The 18,232-nt window shown below is 56.9% G+C and overlaps 2 protein-coding genes across 4 annotated transcripts in view; both read right to left on the reverse strand.

Moving 5' to 3' along the window:
* Positions 1-4,567: 4,567 nt before the first annotated feature.
* Positions 4,568-7,031, reverse strand: LOC149427520 (uncharacterized). The gene has a single exon (XM_089667941.1). The coding sequence runs from the start codon at positions 6,492-6,494 to the stop codon at positions 4,815-4,817; it is 1,680 nt and encodes a 559-aa protein (XP_089524067.1). The 5' UTR covers positions 6,495-7,031; the 3' UTR covers positions 4,568-4,814.
* Positions 7,032-7,182: 151 nt separating this feature from the next.
* The window catches only part of LOC149427521 (SWI/SNF-related matrix-associated actin-dependent regulator of chromatin subfamily D member 3), a 39,804-nt gene continuing 28,754 nt past the window's right edge, over positions 7,183-18,232 (reverse strand). For all 3 annotated transcript variants that reach the window (XM_089667944.1, XM_089667945.1, XM_089667942.1), the window contains 3 exons: positions 15,648-15,770; positions 13,405-13,506; positions 7,183-9,374 (listed from right to left, as the gene is read on the reverse strand). In XM_089667944.1, the coding sequence (XP_089524070.1) occupies positions 9,321-9,374; positions 13,405-13,506; positions 15,648-15,770 (279 nt within the window). In that variant the 3' untranslated portion in view covers positions 7,183-9,320. The remainder of the gene's footprint in view (positions 9,375-13,404; positions 13,507-15,647; positions 15,771-18,232) is intronic.

Below are 18,232 nucleotides of genomic sequence, written 5' to 3' on the forward strand. Positions count from 1 at the left end.
TTTTATCCCCTTGGTAAGCGGTCTTCCCGTTCTCCCCTCGGTAAGCGGTCTTCCCGTTCTCCCCTCGGTAAGCGGTCTTCCCGTCCTCCCCTCGGTAAATGGTCTCCCCGTTCTCCCTTTGGTAAGCGGTCTTCCCGTCCTCCCCTCGGTAAGTGATCTCCCCGTTCTCCCCTCGGTAAGCGGTCTCCCAGTTCTCCCCTCAGTAAGCGGCCCTCCCGTTCTCCCCTCGGTAAGCGGCCCTCCCGTTCTCCCCTCGGTAAGCGGCCTTCCCGTTCTCCCCACGGTAAGCGGCCTTCCCGTTCTCCTCTTGGTAAGCGGCCTTCCCGTTCTCCCACCGGTAAGCGGCCTTCCCTTTCTCCCCTCGGTAAGCGGTCTTCCTGTTCTCCCCCTGGTAAGCGATCTTCCCGTTCTCCCCACGGTAAGCGGCCTTCCCGTTCTCCCCTCGGTAAGCGGACTTCCCGTTCTCCCCTCAGTAAGCGGCCTTCCCGTCCTCCCCTCGGTAAGCGGCCTTCCCGTCCTCCCCACGGTAAGCGGCCTTCCCGTTCTACCCTCGGTAAGTGGTCTCCCCGTTCTCCCCTCGGTAAGCGGTCTTCCCATTCTCCCCCCCCCATGGTAAGCGGCCTTCCCATTTTCCCCCCGGTAAGCGGTCTTCCCGCTCTCCCCCCCATGGTAAGCGGCCTTCCCGTTCTCCCCTCGGTAAGCGGTTTTCCCGTTCTCCCCATGGTAAGCGGCCTTCCCGTTCTCCCCTCGGTAAGCGGTTTTCCCGTTCTCCCCTCGGTAAGCGGTCTTCCCGTTCTCCCCTCGGTAAGTGGTCTTCCCGTTCTCCCCTCGGTAAGTGGCCTTCCCGTTCTCCCCACGGTAAGTTGTCTCCCCGTTCTCCCCTCGGTAAGTGGTCTTCCCGTTCTCCCCTCGGTAAGTTGTCTCCCCGTTCTCCCCTCGGTAAGCGGCCTTCCCGTTCTCCCCTCGGTAAGCGGTCTCCCCGTTCTCCCCTCGGTAAGTGGCCTTCCCGTTCTCCCCTCGGTAAAGCTGTTATGTAGACAGACATTCTGCAGTTTGCTTGGGTAATGGGGATTTGTAGCCTTTCACTTATTTTTCATACTGTGCTGATTGCTGCTGTATTGTGTTGTAGAGTTTTGGGTGTGGGTGGGGAACCAGGTGCCAGACTGGTGGGGGTGGAGGGGGCGGGGATCACTGCCAGCATGTACTGTATAAACTGAGCTGTGTTCAATAAAGCATTCATTCACCCTACACGAAGTTTGAACGTTCATTCATTCACCCTACACGAAGTTCGGACGTTCATTCATTCCCCCTACACGAAGTCCGGACGTTCATTCATTCCCCCTACACGAAGTTCGGACGTTCATTCATTCCCCCTACACGAAGTTCGGACGTTCATTCATTCCCCCTACACGAAGTTCGGACGTTCATTCATTCCCCCTACACGAAGTTTGGACATTCATTCATTCACCCTACACAAAGTTCCAACATTCATTCCCCCTACACGAAGTTCAGACGTTCATTCATTCCCCCAACACGAAGTTTGGACGGTCATTCATTCCCCCTACACGAAGTCCGGACATTCATTCATTCACCCTACATGAAGTTCCAACTCGTGGTTTGGGATATCCGGGAAGGATTGTCTTTGAGCTCTAATACTCGCCTTGGCAGAGCGCTGGAAGACTTGCCGGAAAGGGGGACCATTGGCTGAGACTACTCCGCATCGCTCCGCGTGAGGAAGCCCAGGCAGAACTGTTCCACCACATTATGTAAAGATCTGAATGAACTCTTTAGCCACTTGGTGTATCTTGGCTCGTAGTGGAAGCTGCAGGTGGTAGTTGGGGGCTCCCAAGTCAACTTTTCCATCTGGACCCACCAGCTTCAAGCTACGCCTCTGCTTGTTGCTGTAAGGCAGCATGGAGCTCAGGGAATCATCTGGGAAGATTGTGATGGTGGTGCAGCTGAGGAGATGGTGGGAAGGCTGAGATGGTGGGAAGGCTGAGATGGTGGGAAGGCTGAGATGGTGGGAAGGCTGAGATGGTGGGAAGGCTGAGATGTCTACCCCCACGCTGGGTAAAGGCACATCCATGCGCGGTGTGACAACCCAAACATAGGCCCATCCAGAGACAATAGGACAATTTTAAAAATGATGCAGTTCCCCTTCCTGTCAGTGGCTGGTGACCCTAATGTGTCAAGGCCAGAGGTAGGGGGCTGATTGGAGCACAGTAGAAGCTCACACCTGTCTCCCCCCATAAAGCGTAGACCCCCTGACTACAGCAGAGCTCCAAAGATGTCTTGTGGTCCTCACCAAACATGCAATGTGTATAGGTAATAAACAGAGGTCATGTCCCATCCAAACAGCCTTCACCCTCTCGGTGGACATTCCCATTGAGGAGTCTTCAGGGACATGGTTCCACCACATGGGCACAGTGCGGCTAACTACCACTTCTTCCCCACAGCACCGTCGAGGGTCAGCTGACCCAGAAAGCTGCAAAGTGAGCACCTCTGGCTAGACTGAAGATGTCCTTTCTCCTAGGACACCACCAAAAGATGGCATCCAAAGCCGGCCAAGGATGGAGCGAATCTCAAGTGGTTCAGCAGGGAATGGCCAAGATTTAATACATCTATGGGCAGGCTGGTTGTACAGAAGTCAATCCATCAATTAACCAGCCTGATGGATTTTTTGCGTGTGATCGCTACTGGTAACCATCAGCAGTGATCATTGTGTTCTGGTGGCAGGGAAGGCTCCCCTCCGGCGCTGTGGGAGGGATTCATCAGCAATGACTGTGTTGATGAGGGGAATCAAGAGAATCTTTTGCATCATCTATGGTTTCCTTAGCCGCCAGTCTCCTGAAGGCAGCGGTATATTCAATGTACCTGAAGTAGGAAATCGGTTTCTCTCAGAGGAGGGAAGATGTCGATTCTTCTAGGACACCAACAAAAACAATGGCGCCTAAAGCCGGCCATAGATGGAGCGAATCTCAGCTGGTTCAGCAGGGAGTGGCCAAGATCTGAAGATAATCCATCGACTTCAGTGCAATCAGCCTGCTGGACCCTTTACGTGATTACTACCGGCGGCTATAGATGCTAGTGGCAATCATTGGGTTCTGCCGGCAGGGAAGGCTCCCCACCAGCAGATCACAATAGCACAGCGGGTGGGATTCCACCATCAACATGGACCGTGTTGATGGGGGAATCCAAGGATTTTCTTTCCTTCCACCATGGGTGGCTGTTTAGTGTGAATGAGGGTTACGTCAGACTGGCGTGCTCGCGGTTTGATATTCAGCTACAGACGGACATTTCCTCCAATCATGGCGGCTGGATTTATTATTCCTTCCCTTCCTCCAGTCATGGCGGCTGGATTTATTATTCCTTCCCTTCCTCCAATCATGGCGGCTGGATTTATTATTCCTTCCCTTCCCCCAATCATGGTGGCTGGATTTATTATTCCTTCCCTTCCCCCAATCATGGCGGCTGGATTATTCCTTCCCTTCCTCCAATCATGGCGGCTGGATTTATTATTCCTTCCCTTCCCCCAAACATGGTGGCTGGATTATTCCCTCGCTTCCAGGCCGAGTGTCTCATGTTGCCCCTCCCTTCCCCCAATCATGGGGGCTGGATTATTCCTTCCTTTCCCCCAATCTTGGTGGCTGGATTATTCCCTCCCTTTCTCCAATCATGGCGGCTGGATTATTCCCTCCCTTCCAGGCCGAGTGTCTCATGTTGCCCCTCCCTTCCCCCAATCATGGCGGCTGGATTATTCCTTCCCGTCCTCCAATCATGGTGGCTGGATTATTCCCTCCCTTCCAGGCCGAGTGTCTCATGCTGCCCCTCCCTTCCCCCAATCATGGTGGCTGGATTATTCCCTCCCTTCCCCCAATCATGGTGGCTGGATTATTCCCTCCCTTCCCCCAATCATGGCGGCTGGATTATTCCCTCCCTTCCCCCAATCATGGCGGCTGGATTATTCCCTCCCTTCCAGGCCGAGTGTCTCATGTTGCCCCTCCCTTCCCCCAATCATGGCGGCTGGATTATTCCTTCCCGTCCTCCAATCATGGCGGCTGGATTATTCCCTCCCTTCCAGGCCGAGTGTCTCATGTTGCCCCTCCCTTCCCCCAATCATGGCGGCTGGATTATTCCCTCCCTTCCTCCAATCATGGCGGCTGGATTATTCCCTCCCTTCCAGGCCGAGTGTCTCATGTTGCCCCTCCCTTCCCCCAATCATGGCGGCTGGATTATTCCCTCCCTTCCCCCAATCATGGCGGCTGGATTATTCCCTCCCTTCCCCCAATCATGGCGGCTGGATTATTCCCTCCCTTCTCCCAATCATGGCGGCTGGATTATTCCCTCCCTTCCTCCAATCATGGCGGCTGGATTATTCCCTCCCTTCCAGGCCGAGTGTCTCATGTTGCCCCTCCCTTCCCCCATTGGCTGACTCTACTAACAGGACGAAGCCTCATGACTGGGCCTTGGCTGGACCTTCCCAGTTCGTGGTGATGAGTGTCTCCCTAGGCCGCTGCCTGTATGGGCCCCCCAGGGCCCCGCCTCTCATACAAGCGAGTCGGACACGTTGGTAGAAATGCGTTTATTTCATGTCACTTGGTGACTCTACACACCACACAGAGCAGCTACACCGGTACAGTGATGAGCACTTCTATCTACCTGCACAGTACGAACTAACAGCCCCACCAACCCCCCAGTGCTGACCACTCGCCCACATGGCCGGGAGACCCAATCGTTTTCAATATGAAAAGACAAAGACGTGGAATACGCTCGCCCTTTGGGGCAGGAGCGGGGGGGGGGGGTAAATTCATGGCTCAAGCAGAGCTTTTGAGCTTGGGATTACATCGTTTGGATCTGTATGCCAGGGGGGTGATGGGGGCTGGGGCAGAAGAGGGTGATGGGGGCTGGGGCAGAAGAGGGTGATGGGGGCTGGGGCAGAAGAGGGTGATGGGGGCTGGGAGAGAAGAGGGTGATGGGGGCTGGGGCAGAAGAGGGTGATGGGGGTTGGGGCAGAAGAGGGTGATGGGGGCTGGGGCAGAAGAGGGTGATGGGGGCTGGGAGAGAAGAGGGTGATGGGGGTTGGGGCAGAAGAGGGTGATGGGGGCTGGGCAGAAGGGGTGATGGGGGCTGGGGCAGAAGAGGGTGATGGGGGCTGGGGCAGAAGAGGGTGATGGGGGCTGGGGCAGAAGAGGGTGATGGGGGCTGGGGCAGAAGAGGGTGATGGGGGCTGGAGCAGAAGAGGGTGATGAGGGCTGGGGCAGAAGGGGTGATAGGGGCTGAAGCAGAAGAGGGTGATGGGGGCAGGGCAGAAGGGGGGGGTGATGGGGGATGGGAAAGAAGGGGGGGGGGGGGTGATGGGGGCTGAAGCAGAAGAGGGTGATGGGGGCTGGGGCAGAAGGGGTGATGGGGGCTGGAGCAGAAGAGGGTGATGGGGGCTGGGGCAGGAGGGGGTGATGGGGGCTGGAACAGAAGGAGGTGATGGGGGCTGGGGCAGAAGGGGTAATGGGGGCTGGAGCAGAAGAGGGTGATGGGGGCTGGGGCAGAAGAGGGTGATGGGGGCTGGGGCAGAAGAGGGTGATGGGGGCTGGGGCAAAAGGGGGTGATGGGGGCTGAAACAGAAGGGGGCAGATGGGGGCTGGAACAGAAGGGGGCAGGTGAAGGCTGGGGCAGAAGAGGGTGATGGGGGCTGGGGCAGAAGAGGGTGATGGGGGCTGGGGCAAAAGGGGGCTGGAACAGAAGGGGGTGATGGGGGCAGGAACAGAAGGGGGTGATGGGGGCTGGGGCAGAAGAGGATGATGGGGGCTGGGGCAGAACAGGGCTGGAACAGAAGGGGGTGATGGGGGCTGGGGCAGAAGAGGGTGATGGGGGCTGGGGCAGAAGAGGGTGATGGGGGCTGGGGCAGAAGAGGGTGATGGGGGCTGGGCAGAAGAGGGTGATGGGGGCTGGAACAGAAGGGGGCTGGAGAAGAGGGGGGGGTGATGGGGGCTGGGGCAGAAGGGGGGGTGATGGGGGCTGGGGCAGAAGGGGGGGGGTGATGGGGGCTGGGGCAGAAGAGGGGGTGATGGGGGCTGGGGCAGAAGAGGGTGATGGGGGTTGGGGCGGAAGAGGGTGATGGGGGTTGGGGCAGAAGAGGGTGATGGGGGCTGGAACAGAAGGGGGCAGAAGGGGTCTGGAACAGAAGGGGGCAGATGGGGCTGGGGCACAAGAGGGTGATGGGGGCAGTGGCAGAAGGGGGCTGGAACAGAAGGGGGTGATGGGGGCTGGAACAGAAGGGGGTGATGGGGGCTGGAGCAGAAGGGGGGGTGACTATGAAGGAGCTTTTTGGTCTGGATTACACCATTTGGGTCTCTATGCTGGTGGGGGAGGGGTGACTCAGGTGGAAGGTTTTGGGTCTGGATAAGATCTTTGGGCCATTCTGAACATATGACATCCGGTGACACGGGATCCTCTAACATATGACATCCGGTGACACGGGATCCTCTAACATATGACATCCGGTGACACGGGATCCTCTAACATATGACATCCGGTGACACGGGATCCTCTAACATATGACATCCGGTGACACGGGATCCTCTAACATATGACATCCGGTGACACGGGATCCTCTAACATATGACATCCGGTGACACGGGATCCTCTAACATATGACATCCGGTGACACGGGATCCTCTAACATATGACATCCGGTGACACGGGATCCTCTAACATATGACATCCGGTGACACGGGATCCTCTAACATATGACATCCGGTGACACGGGATCCTCTAACATATGACATCCGGTGACACGGGATCCTCTAACATATGACATCCGGTGACACGGGATCCTCTAACATATGACATCCGGTGACACGGGATCCTCTAACATATGACATCCGGTGACACGGGATCCTCTAACATATGACATCCGGTGACACGGGATCCTCTAACATATGACATCCGGTGACACGGGATCCTCTAACATATGACATCCGGTGACACGGGATCCTCTAACATATGACATCCGGTGACACGGGATCCTCTAACATATGACATCCGGTGACACGGGATCCTCTAACATATGACATCCGGTGACACGGCAGACAGGTCTTCTCTATCAGGATCCCACCCCGGTTATCGGGGGGCGGGGTTTATTTGGAAACTCTTCCCCCGGTTATCGGTGGGCGGGGTGTATTTGGGAAATCTTCCCCCGGTTATCGGTGGGCGGGGTGTATTTGGGAAATCTTCCCCCGGTTATCGGTGGGCGGGGTTTATTTGGGAAATCTTCCCCCGGTTATCGGTGGGCGGGGTGTATTCGGGAAATCTTCCCCCGGTTATCGGTGGGCGGGGTGTATTCGGGAAATCTTCCCCCGGTTATCGGTGGGCGGGGTTTATTTGGGAAATCTTCCCCCGGGTTATCGGTGGGCGGGGTGTATTCGGGAAATCTTCCCCCGGTTATCTGTGGGCGGGGTGTATTCGGGAAATCTTCCCCCGGTTATCGGTGGGCGGGGTGTATTCGGGAAATCTTCCCCCCGGTTATCGGTGGGCGGGGTGTATTTGGGAAATCTTCCCCCGGTTATCGGTGGGCGGGGTGTATTCGGGAAATCTTCCCCCGGTTATCGGTGGGCGGGGTTTATTTGGGAAATCTTCCCCCGGTTATCGGTGGGCGGGGTTTATTTGGGAAATCTTCCCCCGGTTATCGGTGGGCGGGGTGTATTCGGGAAATCTTCCCCCGGTTATCGGTGGGCGGGGTGTATTCGGGAAATCTTCCCCCGGTTATCGGTGGGCGGGGTGTATTCGGGAAATCTTCCCCCGGTTATCGGTGGGCGGGGTTTATTTGGGAAATATTCCCCCGGGTTATCGGTGGGCGGGGTGTATTCGGGAAATCTTCCCCCGGTTATCGGTGGGCGGGGTGTATTCGGGAAATCTTCCCCCGGTTATCGGTGGGCGGGGTTTATTTGGGAAATCTTCCCCCGGTTATCGGTGGGCGGGGTTTATTTGGGAACTCTTCCCCCGGTTATCGGTGGGCGGGGTTTATTTGGGAACTCTTCCCCCGGTTATCGGTGGGCGGGGTTTATTTGGGAACTCTTCCCCCGGTTATCGGTGGGCGGGGTTTATTTGGGAACTCTTCCCCCGGTTATCGGTGGGCGGGGTTTATTTGGGAAATCTTCCCCCGGTTATCGGTGGGTGGGGTTTATTTGGGAAATCTTCCCCCGGTTATCGGTGGGCGGGGTTTATTTGGGAAATCTTCCCCCCGGTTATCGGTGGGTGGGGTTTATTTGGGAAATTGTATTTTTTTTAATACAAAAGTAAAAAGTGAATGAAATGTTTTGTGATGCAGAAGACGTGACGCCCCCCATGATGGAGACCCTCATCTGTCAGCTCTGTGGGGGAGACATCAAACTGCTGTCCCTGTATACAAAAATAATACTGAAGAGGGTAATCTGCCAGGGGGGGTATCCTGGCAGGAGGGGGTATCCTGGCGGGAGGGGGTATCCTGGCGGGAGGGGGTATCCTGGCGGGAGGGGGTATCCTGGCAGGAGGGGGTATCCTGCCCGGATGGGGAAACCTGCCTGGAGGGGTAATCTGCCAGGGGGGGGTAACCTTCCAGGAGGGGGTAGCCTGCCGGGAGGGGGAAACCTGCCTAGAGGGGTAACCTGCCCAGAGGGGGAAACCTGCCAGGGGGGGGTAACCTTCCAGGAGGGGTATCCTGCCCGGAGGGGGAAACCTGCCAGGAGGGGGTAGCCTGCCGGGAGGGGGAAACCTGCCTAGAGGGGTAACCTGCCTGGAGGATCCTGACCAGAAACGTCCCTCCCTCGCGGCTCCCACTTTGGTTCAGTCCAGATGCAGCGTGGGCTCGGTGCCGAGAGTCCAGACCCTTCACACAATGGTCAATAACATGTCTGGAACATGAATCGGACGTCTGGAAGATGTATCGGCACGTCTGGAACATGAATCGGACGTCTGGAACATGAATCGGACGTCTGGAACATGTATCGGCACGTCTGGAACATGAATCGGACGTCTGGAACATGTATCGGCACGTCTGGAACATGAATCGGACGTCTAGAACATGTATCGGCACGTCTGGAACATGTATCGGCACGTCTGGAACATGTATCGGCACGTCTGGAACATGCATCGGCACGTCTCGGTCGGCTCCGGCATTGTACGGGTAAGGATGTCTCCTGGGAGGAACGTGGTGGAACGAGATGGGACAGAGGCATGCAGAGCCCAGGACGAGGCAGCACCGGGACGTTGGTAGAACTTGTCCTTTGTGGGTCGGTCAGGAGTGAAGGCCACAAAGGACTCGGATGCTGGGACGAGCGGTTCTGGAATTATGTGTTTCGGACCCCCAGAGATTGTTCCAATTCTTGTCTTCTCTGCTGGATCTGAAAGAGATGAGAGTAGGGTGAGTCCTTCCAGGAGAACCTACCAGACGGACATTAGAGTACACGATGGGAAGTTCCTGTCCTGGGGTAGGAGATCCCACGGCTCCTGTCCAGGGGAGGAGGAGATCCCACGGCTCCTGTTCCGGGGAGGAGGAGATCCCACGGCTCCTGTTCCGGGGAGGAGGAGATCCCACGGCTCCTGCCCCTGGGAGGAGACGATCCCACGGCCCCTGTCCCGGGGAGGAGGAAAGCCCACGGCCCCTGTCCCGGGGAGGAGGAGGTCCCACGGCTCCTGTCCAGGGGAGGAGGAGGTCCCACGGCTCCTGTCCCGGGGAGGAGGAGGTCCCACGGCTCCTGTCCAGGGGAGGAGGAGATCCCACGGCTCCTGTCCCGGGGAGGAGGAGGTCCCACGGCTCCTGTCCCGGGGAGGAGGAGGTCCCACGGCTCCTGTCCAGGGGAGGAGGAGATCCCACGGCTCCTGTCCCGGGGAGGAGGAGATCCCACGGCTCCTGTCCCGGGGAGGAGGAGATCCCACGGCTCCTGTCCCGGGGAGGAGGAGATCCCACGGCTCCTGTCCCGGGGAGGAGGAGATCCCACGGCTCCTGTCCCGGGGAGGAGGAGATCCCACGGCTCCTGTCCAGGGGAGGAGGAGGTCCCACGGCCCCTGTCCAGGGGAGGAGGAGATCCCACGGCCCCTGTCCCGGGGAGGAGGAGGTCCCACGGCCCCTGTCCAGGGGAGGAGATCCCACGGCCCCTGTCCTGGGGAGGAGGAGATCCCACGGCCCCTGTCCCGGGGAGGCGGAGATCCCTCGGCTCACCAAACATTCGGAGGATGAGGAGGCGGACATTCACAACTTTCTATAAGTACGGTTGTCATGAAAAGTCTCCCTCCTCTCGCGGGAATGGTGACATTTCATTATTGATGATGAAAATCTGACCGATCGTGTCTTTTACTGAAGGAAGGTGATGATAGGACGACATGTAATTCCTAAACCCCTCAAATGGCCCGGATCAGAAGTCTCCGTCCCCTTGGATCTGAAGTCTCCACCCCCCCCCGATACTGAAGTCTCCTCCCCCAGAGCAGAAGTCTCCTCCCCCAGAGCAGAAGTCTCCTCCCCCAGAGCAGAAGTCTCCGCCCTCCAGAGCAGAAGTCTCCGCCCTCCAGAGCAGAAGTCTCCGCCCTCCAGAGCAGAAGTCTCCGCCCTCCAGATCAGAAGTCTCCGCCCTCCAGATCAGAAGTCTCCTCTCCTGGATCAGAAGTCTCCTCTCCTGGATCAGAAGTCTCCGTCCCCCCGGATCAGAAGTCTCCGTCCCCCCGGATCTGAAGTCTCCGTCCCCCCGGATCAGAAGTCTCCGTCCCCCCGGATCAGAAGTCTCCGTCCCCCCGGATCTGAAGTCTCCACCCCCGGACCAGAAGTATCCGCCCCCGATCAGAAGTCTCCTCCCCCCGATCAGAAGTCTCCTCCCCCCAATCAGAAGTCTCCTCCCCCCGATCAGAAGTCTCCTCCCTCGGATCAGAAGTCTCCTCCCTCGGATCAGAACTCTCCTCCCACGGAGCAGAAGTCTCCTCCCCCGGAGCAGAAGTCTCCCCCGGACCAGAAGTCTCCGCCCCCCGGATCAGAAGTCTCCGCCCCCGGATCAGAAGTCTCCGCCCCCGGATCAGAAGTCTACTCCCCCGGATCAGAAGTCTCCTCTCCTGGATCAGAAGTCTCCTCCCCTGGATCAGAAGTCTCCTCCCCATAACAGAAGTCTCCTCCCCCAGATCAGAAGTCTCCTTCCCCAGACCAGAGGTCTCCGCTCCCCAGATCAGAAGTTTCCTCCCCAGGATCAGAAGTCTCCTCCCCCAAATCAGAAGTCTCCTCTCCTGGATCAGAAGTCTCCTTCCCTGGATCAGAAGTCTCCTCCCCCAGACCAGAAGTCTCCACCCCCCAGATCTGAAGTTTCCTCCCCAGAATCAGAAGTCTCCTCCCCCGGATCAGAAGTCTCCTGCCATGGATCAGAAGTCTCCTCCCCGGATCAGAAATCTCCTCCCATGGATCAGAAGTCTCCACCCTCGGATCAGAAGTCTCCTCCCCCTCAGAATGTCCCGCCTTGGTACAGAAACACAAGGGGACACACACAGGTTACCATGGCAATTAAAGGGAAATTTCCCACATCTGTGGCTTCTTACATCACTATCAGTCTCTGTGTATAAATAGTCGGTGAGTTTGTTCGCTGTCACATGGAGGCACTGAGCAGGCCAGATACTGAGCCATGGGGAGCAGAAAAGAACCGTCAAAAGTCCTGCGTAACAAGGTCCCGGAACTTTATAAAGATGGAAAAGTATATAAAGAGATATCCAAAGCCATGAATATGCTGGTCAGTCCTGTCCAATCACGGATTAGGAAGTGGGAACTTTGGGGATCTCTTGATACCGAGCCAAGGTCAGGTAGACCAAGAGAGATTGGAGCCACAATACAACGAACAAAAATGAGCTGCATGGTGGAGTTGCCAGAAAGAAGCCTTTACCCCCCTCTATAGGTACACACGGTGTACGGAGGAGGCCATGCCGAACCCCCTCTATAGGTAAACACGGCGTATGGGGGAGGCCACGCCGAACCCCCTCTATAGGTACACACGGCGTACGGGGGAGACCACGCCGAACCCCCTCTGTAGGTACACACGGCGTACGGAGGCGGCCACGCCGAACCCCCTCTATAGGTACACACGGTGTATGGAGGAGGCCATGCCGAACCCCCTCTTTAGGTACACACGGCGTACGGAGGAGGCCACGCCGAACCCCCTCTATAGGTACACACGGCGTACGGAGGCGACCACGCCGAACCCCCTCTATAGGTAAACACGGCGTACGGAGGCGGCCACGCCGAACCCCCTCTATAGGTAAACACGGCGTACGGAGGCGACCACGCCGAACCCCCTCTATAGGTACACACGGCGTATGGGGGAGACCACGCCGAACCCCCTCTATAGGTAAACACGGCGTACGGAGGCGGCCACGCCGAACCCCCTCTATAGGTACACACGGCGTACGGAGGCGGCCACGCCGAACCCCCTCTATAGGTACACACGGCGTACGGAGGAGACCACGCCGAACCCCCTCTATAGGTACACACGGCGTATGGGGGAGACCACGCCGAACCCCCTCTATAGGTACACATGGTGTACGGAGGAGACCACGCCGAACCCCCTCTATAGGTACACACGGCGTACGGAGGTGGCCACGCCAAACCCCCTCTATAGGTACACACAGCGTACGGAGGCGGCCACGCCAAACCCCCTCTATAGGTACACACGGCGTACGGGGGAGACCACGCCGAACCCCCTCTATAGGTACACACGGTGTACGGGGGAGACCACGCCGAACCCCCTCTATAGGTACACACGGCGTACGGAGGAGACCATGCCGAACCCCCTCTATAGGTACACACGGCGTACGGGGGAGACCACGCCGAACCCCCTCTATAGGTACACACGGTGTATGGAGGCGGCCATGCCGAACCCCCTCTATAGGTACACATGGTGTACGGAGGAGACCATGCCGAACCCCCTCTATAGGTACACATGGTGTACGGAGGAGACCATGCCGAACCCCCTCTATAGGTACACATGGTGTATGGAGGAGACCATGCCGAACTCCCTCTATAGGTACACACGGTGTATGGAGGCGGCCATGCCGAACCCCCTCTATAGGTACACACGGTGTACGGAGGAGACCATGCCGAACCCCCTCTATAGGCACACACGGTGTACGGAGGAGACCATGCCGAACCCCCTCTATAGGCACACACGGTGTATGGAGGCGGCCATGCCGAACCCCCTCTATAGGTACACATGGTGTATGGAGGAGACCACGCCGAACCCCCTCTATAGGTACACACGGTGTATGGAGGAGACCACGCCGAACCCCCTCTATAGGTACACATGGTGTATGGAGGAGACCATGCTGATTTCCATTCTCAGTGGCTTGTGTCTTAGGATGATTGTCTCACAGAGAGATGTTGCTTGTGCTGCACATGGGGGGATATCTCACCTTACAGTAAAAGTAGCGGCTGACCGCCTCCTGTGACCAGGGTTCTTGGTAGAAGTCGGCTCTCCGTTCCTGTTCCGGGTTCCCCACGACATCAGTCATGATCTAAAAAGAGAACAGAGGAAGAGGGGGTCACTGGTCGTGATAAGCGGGGTCACTCATCATGATAAGCGCGGTCACTCGTCGTGATAAGCGGCGTCACTCGTCGTGATAAGCGGGGGTCACTGGTCGTGATAAGCAGGGTCACTCGTCGTGATAAGCAGGGTCACTCGTCGTGATAAGCAGGGTCACTGGTTGTGATAAGCGGGGTCACTGGTCGTGATAAGCGGGGTCACTCATCGTGATAAGCGGGGCACTGGTCGTGATAAGCCTTTTAACTCGTCGTGATAAGCGGGGTCACTCGTCGTGATAAGCGGAGTCACTCGTTGTGATAACAGGGGTCACTCGTGATAAGCGGGGTCACTCGTGATAAGCGGGGTCACTCGTCGTGATAAGCGGGGTCACTCGTTGTGATAACAGGGGTCACTCATGATAAGCGGGGTCACTCGTCGTGATAAGCGGGGTCACTCGTTGTGATAACAGGGGTCACTCATGATAAGCGGGGTCACTTGTGATAAGCGGGGGTCACTCGTCGTGATAAGCGGGGGTCACTCGTCGTGATAAGCGGGGTCACTCGTCGTGATAAGCGGGGTCACTCGTCTTGATAAGCAGGGTCACTCGTCTTGATAAGCGGGAGTCACTCGTCGTGATAAGCGGGGGTCACTCATCTTGATAAGCGGGGGTCACTCATCTTGATAAGCGGGGTCACTCGTCGTGATAAGCAGGGTCACTCGTCGTGATAAGCAGGGTCACTCGTCGTGATAAGAGGGGTCACTCGTTGTGATAACAGGGGTCACTCATGATAAGCGGGGTCACTCGTCGTGATAAGCGGGGTCACTCGTTGTGATAACAGGGGTCACTCATGATAAGCGGGGTCACTTGTGATAAGCGGGGGTCACTCGTCGTGATAAGCGGGGGTCACTCGTCGTGATAAGCGGGGTCACTCGTCTTGATAAGCGGGGTCACTCGTCTTGATAAGCGGGAGTCACTCATCGTGATAAGCGGGGGTCACTCATCTTGATAAGCGGGGGTCACTCATCTTGATAAGCGGGGTCACTCGTCGTGATAAGCGGGGGTCACTCATCTTGATAAGCGGGGGTCACTCATCTTGATAAGCGGGGTCACTCGTCGTGATAAGCAGGGTCACTCGTCGTGATAAGCGGGGTCACTCGTTGTGATAACAGGGGTCACTCGTGATAAGCGGGGTCACTTGTGATAAGCAGGGTCACTCGTCGTGATAAGCGGGGTCACTGGTTGTGATAAGCCTTTTAACTCGTCGTGATAAGCGGGGTCACTCGTCGTGATAAGCGGAGTCACTCGTTGTGATAACAGGGGTCACTCATGATAAGCGGGGTCACTCGTCGTGATAAGCGGGGTCACTCGTTGTGATAAGCGGGGGTCACTCGTGATAAGCGGGGTCACTTGTGATAAGCGGGGGTCACTCGTCGTGATAAGCGGGGGTCACTCGTCGTGATAAGCGGGGGTCACTCGTCGTGATAAGCGGGGTCACTCGTCTTGATAAGCGGGGTCACTCGTCTTGATAAGCGGGGTCACTCGTCTTGATAAGCGGGGTCACTCGTCTTGATAAGCGGGAGTCACTCGTCGTGATAAGCGGGAGTCACTCGTCGTGATAAGCGGGGGTCACTCATCTTGATAAGCGGGGGTCACTCGTCTTGATAAGCGGGGTCACTCGTCGTGATAAGCGGGGGTCACTCGTCGTGATAAGCGGGGGTCACTCGTCGTGATAAGCGGGGGTCACTCGTCGTGATAAGCGGGGGTCACTCGTCGTGATAAGCGGGAGTCACTCGTCGTGATAAGCGGGGTCACTCGTGATAAGCGGGGGTCACTCGTCATGATAAGCGGGGTCACTCGTCGTGATAAGCAGGGTCACTCGTCATGATAAGCAGGGTCACTCGTCATGATAAGCAGGGTCACTCGTCGTGATAAGCGGGGTCACTCATCTTGATAAGCGGGGTCACTCGTCGTGATAAGCGGAGTCACTCGTCGTGATAAGCGGGGGTCACTCGTTGTGATAAGCGGGGGTCACTCGTCATAAGCGGGGGTCACTCGTCATGATAAGCAGGGGTCCCTCGTCGTGATAGGTGTCATGGAGGCCAGCTCAGGTGGACAGTACTTTGTCCTCTTACTTTCAGGTCCCGGCTCTGGGACAGAAGCCAGTCTTGGATATATCCTTTTGGATCCCTTGAAAAGCTTAACATGAAATCTCTCTGAATTTTCAGCTGATTGATGGATTCAATCGTTTCGTGGATCTAGAGATGAAGAGATCAGACAGGAATCAGTCTAGGAACATCACAACAGACCCAATGATAGTTCAGCTAGAGGAAACGGCCACCATCCCTGAGGACACAGCAAACCAGGACCATGATGGTGTCTAGAGAGGGTTCCACCTTCATAATTCCCAACCTTCTGAGTGGCGTTGGAGGACTCTGGATAGGGTGAAGGAGGGTTAGAACCTTGGCCAACTGTCTATTGCTGCCTGTGTCCCCATTTGGGAAACTTCTGACTCCTCCTCACTTCCTGTTTATTTGAGGGGCATAAAACAGAAGAAGTACTATTCATAATAACGAAGGGTTGGGAGGTGTTGGAGATGGGAGGGGTAAGGAGGAGTTGGAGTTGGGAGGTGTTGGAGATGGGAGTGGTTGGGAGGTGTTGGAGTTGGGAGGAGTTGAGAGGTTTTGGGAGTTGAGAGGGGTAAGAAGGTGTTGGAGTTGGGAGGGGTTGGAGATGGGAGGCGTAAGGAGGTGCTGGAGTTGGGAGGGGAAAGGAGGTGTTGGAGTTGGGAGGGGAAAGGAGGTGTTGGAGTTGGGAGGGCTTGGGAGGTGTTGGAGTTGGGAGGGCTTGGGAGGTGTTGGAGTTGGGAGGGCTTGGGAGGTGTTGGATTTGGGAGGAGTTGAGAGGTTTTGGGAGTTGAGAGGGGTAAGAAGGTGTTGGAGTTGGGAGGAGTAAGAAGGTGTTGGAGTTGGGAGGTGATGGAGTTGGGAGGCGTAAGGAGGTGTTGGAGTTGGGAGGGGTTGGAGATGTGAGGCGTAAGGAGGTGTTGGAGTTGGGAGGTGTTGGAGTTGGGAGGGCTTGGGAGGTGTTGGAGTTGGGAGGAGTTGAGAGGTGTTGGGAGTTGGGAGGGGTAAGAAAATGTTGGAGTTGGGAGGTGTAAGAAGGTGTTGGAGTTGGGAGGTGTTGGAGTTGGGAGGGGTAAGGAGGAGTTGGGAGGGGTAAGGAGATGTTGGGAGTTGGGTGGGGTAAGGAGGAGTTGGAGTTGGGAGGGGTAAGGAGGTGTTGGAGTTGGGAGGGGTAAGGAGGTGTTGGAGCTGGGAGGGGTAAGGAGGTGTTGGAGCTGGGAGCGGTAAGGAGGTGTTGGAGTTGGGAGGGGTAAGGAGGTGTTGGGAGGGGTAAGGAGGTGTTGGAGTCGGAAGGGGTTGAGAGGTGTTGGAGTCGGAAGGGGTTGAGAGGTGTTGGAGTCGGCAGGGGTTGAGAGGTGTTGGAGTTGGGAGGGGTAAGGAGGTGTTGGGAGGAGTTGAGAGGTGTTGGAGTTGGGAGAGGTAAGGAGGTGTTGGAGTTGGGAGGGGTAAGGAGGTGTTGGGAGGGGTAAGGAGGTGTTGGGAGGGGTAAGGAGGTGTTGAGAGGTGTTGGAGTTGGGAGGAGTTGAAAGGTGTTGGAGTTGGGAGGGGTAAGGAGGTGTTGGAGTTGGGAGGGGTAAGGAGGTGTTGGAGTTGGGAGGGGCTGAGAGGTGTTGGAGTTGGGAGGGGTAAGGAGGTGTTGGAGTTGGGAGGGGTAAGGAGATGTTGGAGTTGGGAGGGGTAAGGAGATGTTGGAGTTGGGAGGGGTAAGGAGGTGTTGGAGTTGGGAGGGGTAAGGAGATGTTGGAGTTGGGAGGGGTAAGGAGGTGTTGGAGTTGGGAGGGGTAAGGAAGTGTTGGAGTTGGGAGGGGTAAGGAAGTGTTGGAGTTGGGAGGGGTAAAGAGGTGTTGGAGTTGGGAGGGGTTGAGAGGTGTTGGAGTTGGGAGGGGTAAAGAGGTGTTGGAGTTGGGAGGGGTTGAGAGGTGTTGGAGTTGGGAAGGGTAAGGAGGTGTTGGAGTTGGGAGGGGTAAGGAGGAGGTAGAGTTGGGAGGGGTAAGGAGGTGTTGGGAGGGGTAAGGAGGTGTTGGGAGGGGTAAGGAGGTGTTGGGAGGGGTAAGGAGGTGTTGGAGTTGGGAGGGGTAAGGAGGTGTTGGGAGGGGTAAGGAGGTGTTGAGAGGTGTTGGAGTTGGGAGGAGTTGAAAGGTGTTGGAGTTGGGAGGGGTAAGGAGGTGTTGGAGTTGGGAGGGGTAAGGAGGTGTTGGAGTTGGGAGGGGCTGAGAGGTGTTGGAGTTGGGAGGGGTAAGGAGGTGTCGGAGTTGGGAGGGGTAAGGAGATGTTGGAGTTGGGAGGGGTAAGGAGATGTTGGAGTTGGGAGGGGTAAGGAGGTGTTGGAGTTGGGAGGGGTAAGGAGATGTTGGAGTTGGGAGGGGTAAGGAGGTGTTGGAGCTGGGAGGGGTAAGGAGGTGTTGGAGCTGGGAGTGGTAAGGAGGTGTTGGAGCTGGGAGGGGTAAGGAGGTGTTGGAGCTGGGAGCGGTAAGGAGGTGTTGGAGTTGGGAGGGGTAAGGAGGTGTTGGAGCTGGGAGGGGTAAGGAGGTGTTGGAGCTGGGAGCGGTAAGGAGGTGTTGGAGTTGGGAGGGGTAAGGAGGTGTTGGAGTCGG

Source organism: Staurois parvus, unplaced genomic scaffold (assembly GCF_062004578.1).
Source record: "Staurois parvus isolate SC_StPar_1 unplaced genomic scaffold, SC_StPar_1.0 ptg003688l, whole genome shotgun sequence".
Lineage (NCBI taxonomy): Eukaryota > Metazoa > Chordata > Amphibia > Anura > Ranidae > Staurois > Staurois parvus.

What these genes read in the sequence shown, in the direction of transcription:
- LOC149427520 (XM_089667941.1), bottom strand. Translation starts at nt 6,494, where the DNA reads ATGTCATATGTTAGAGGATCCCGTGTCACCGGATGTCATATGTTAGAG.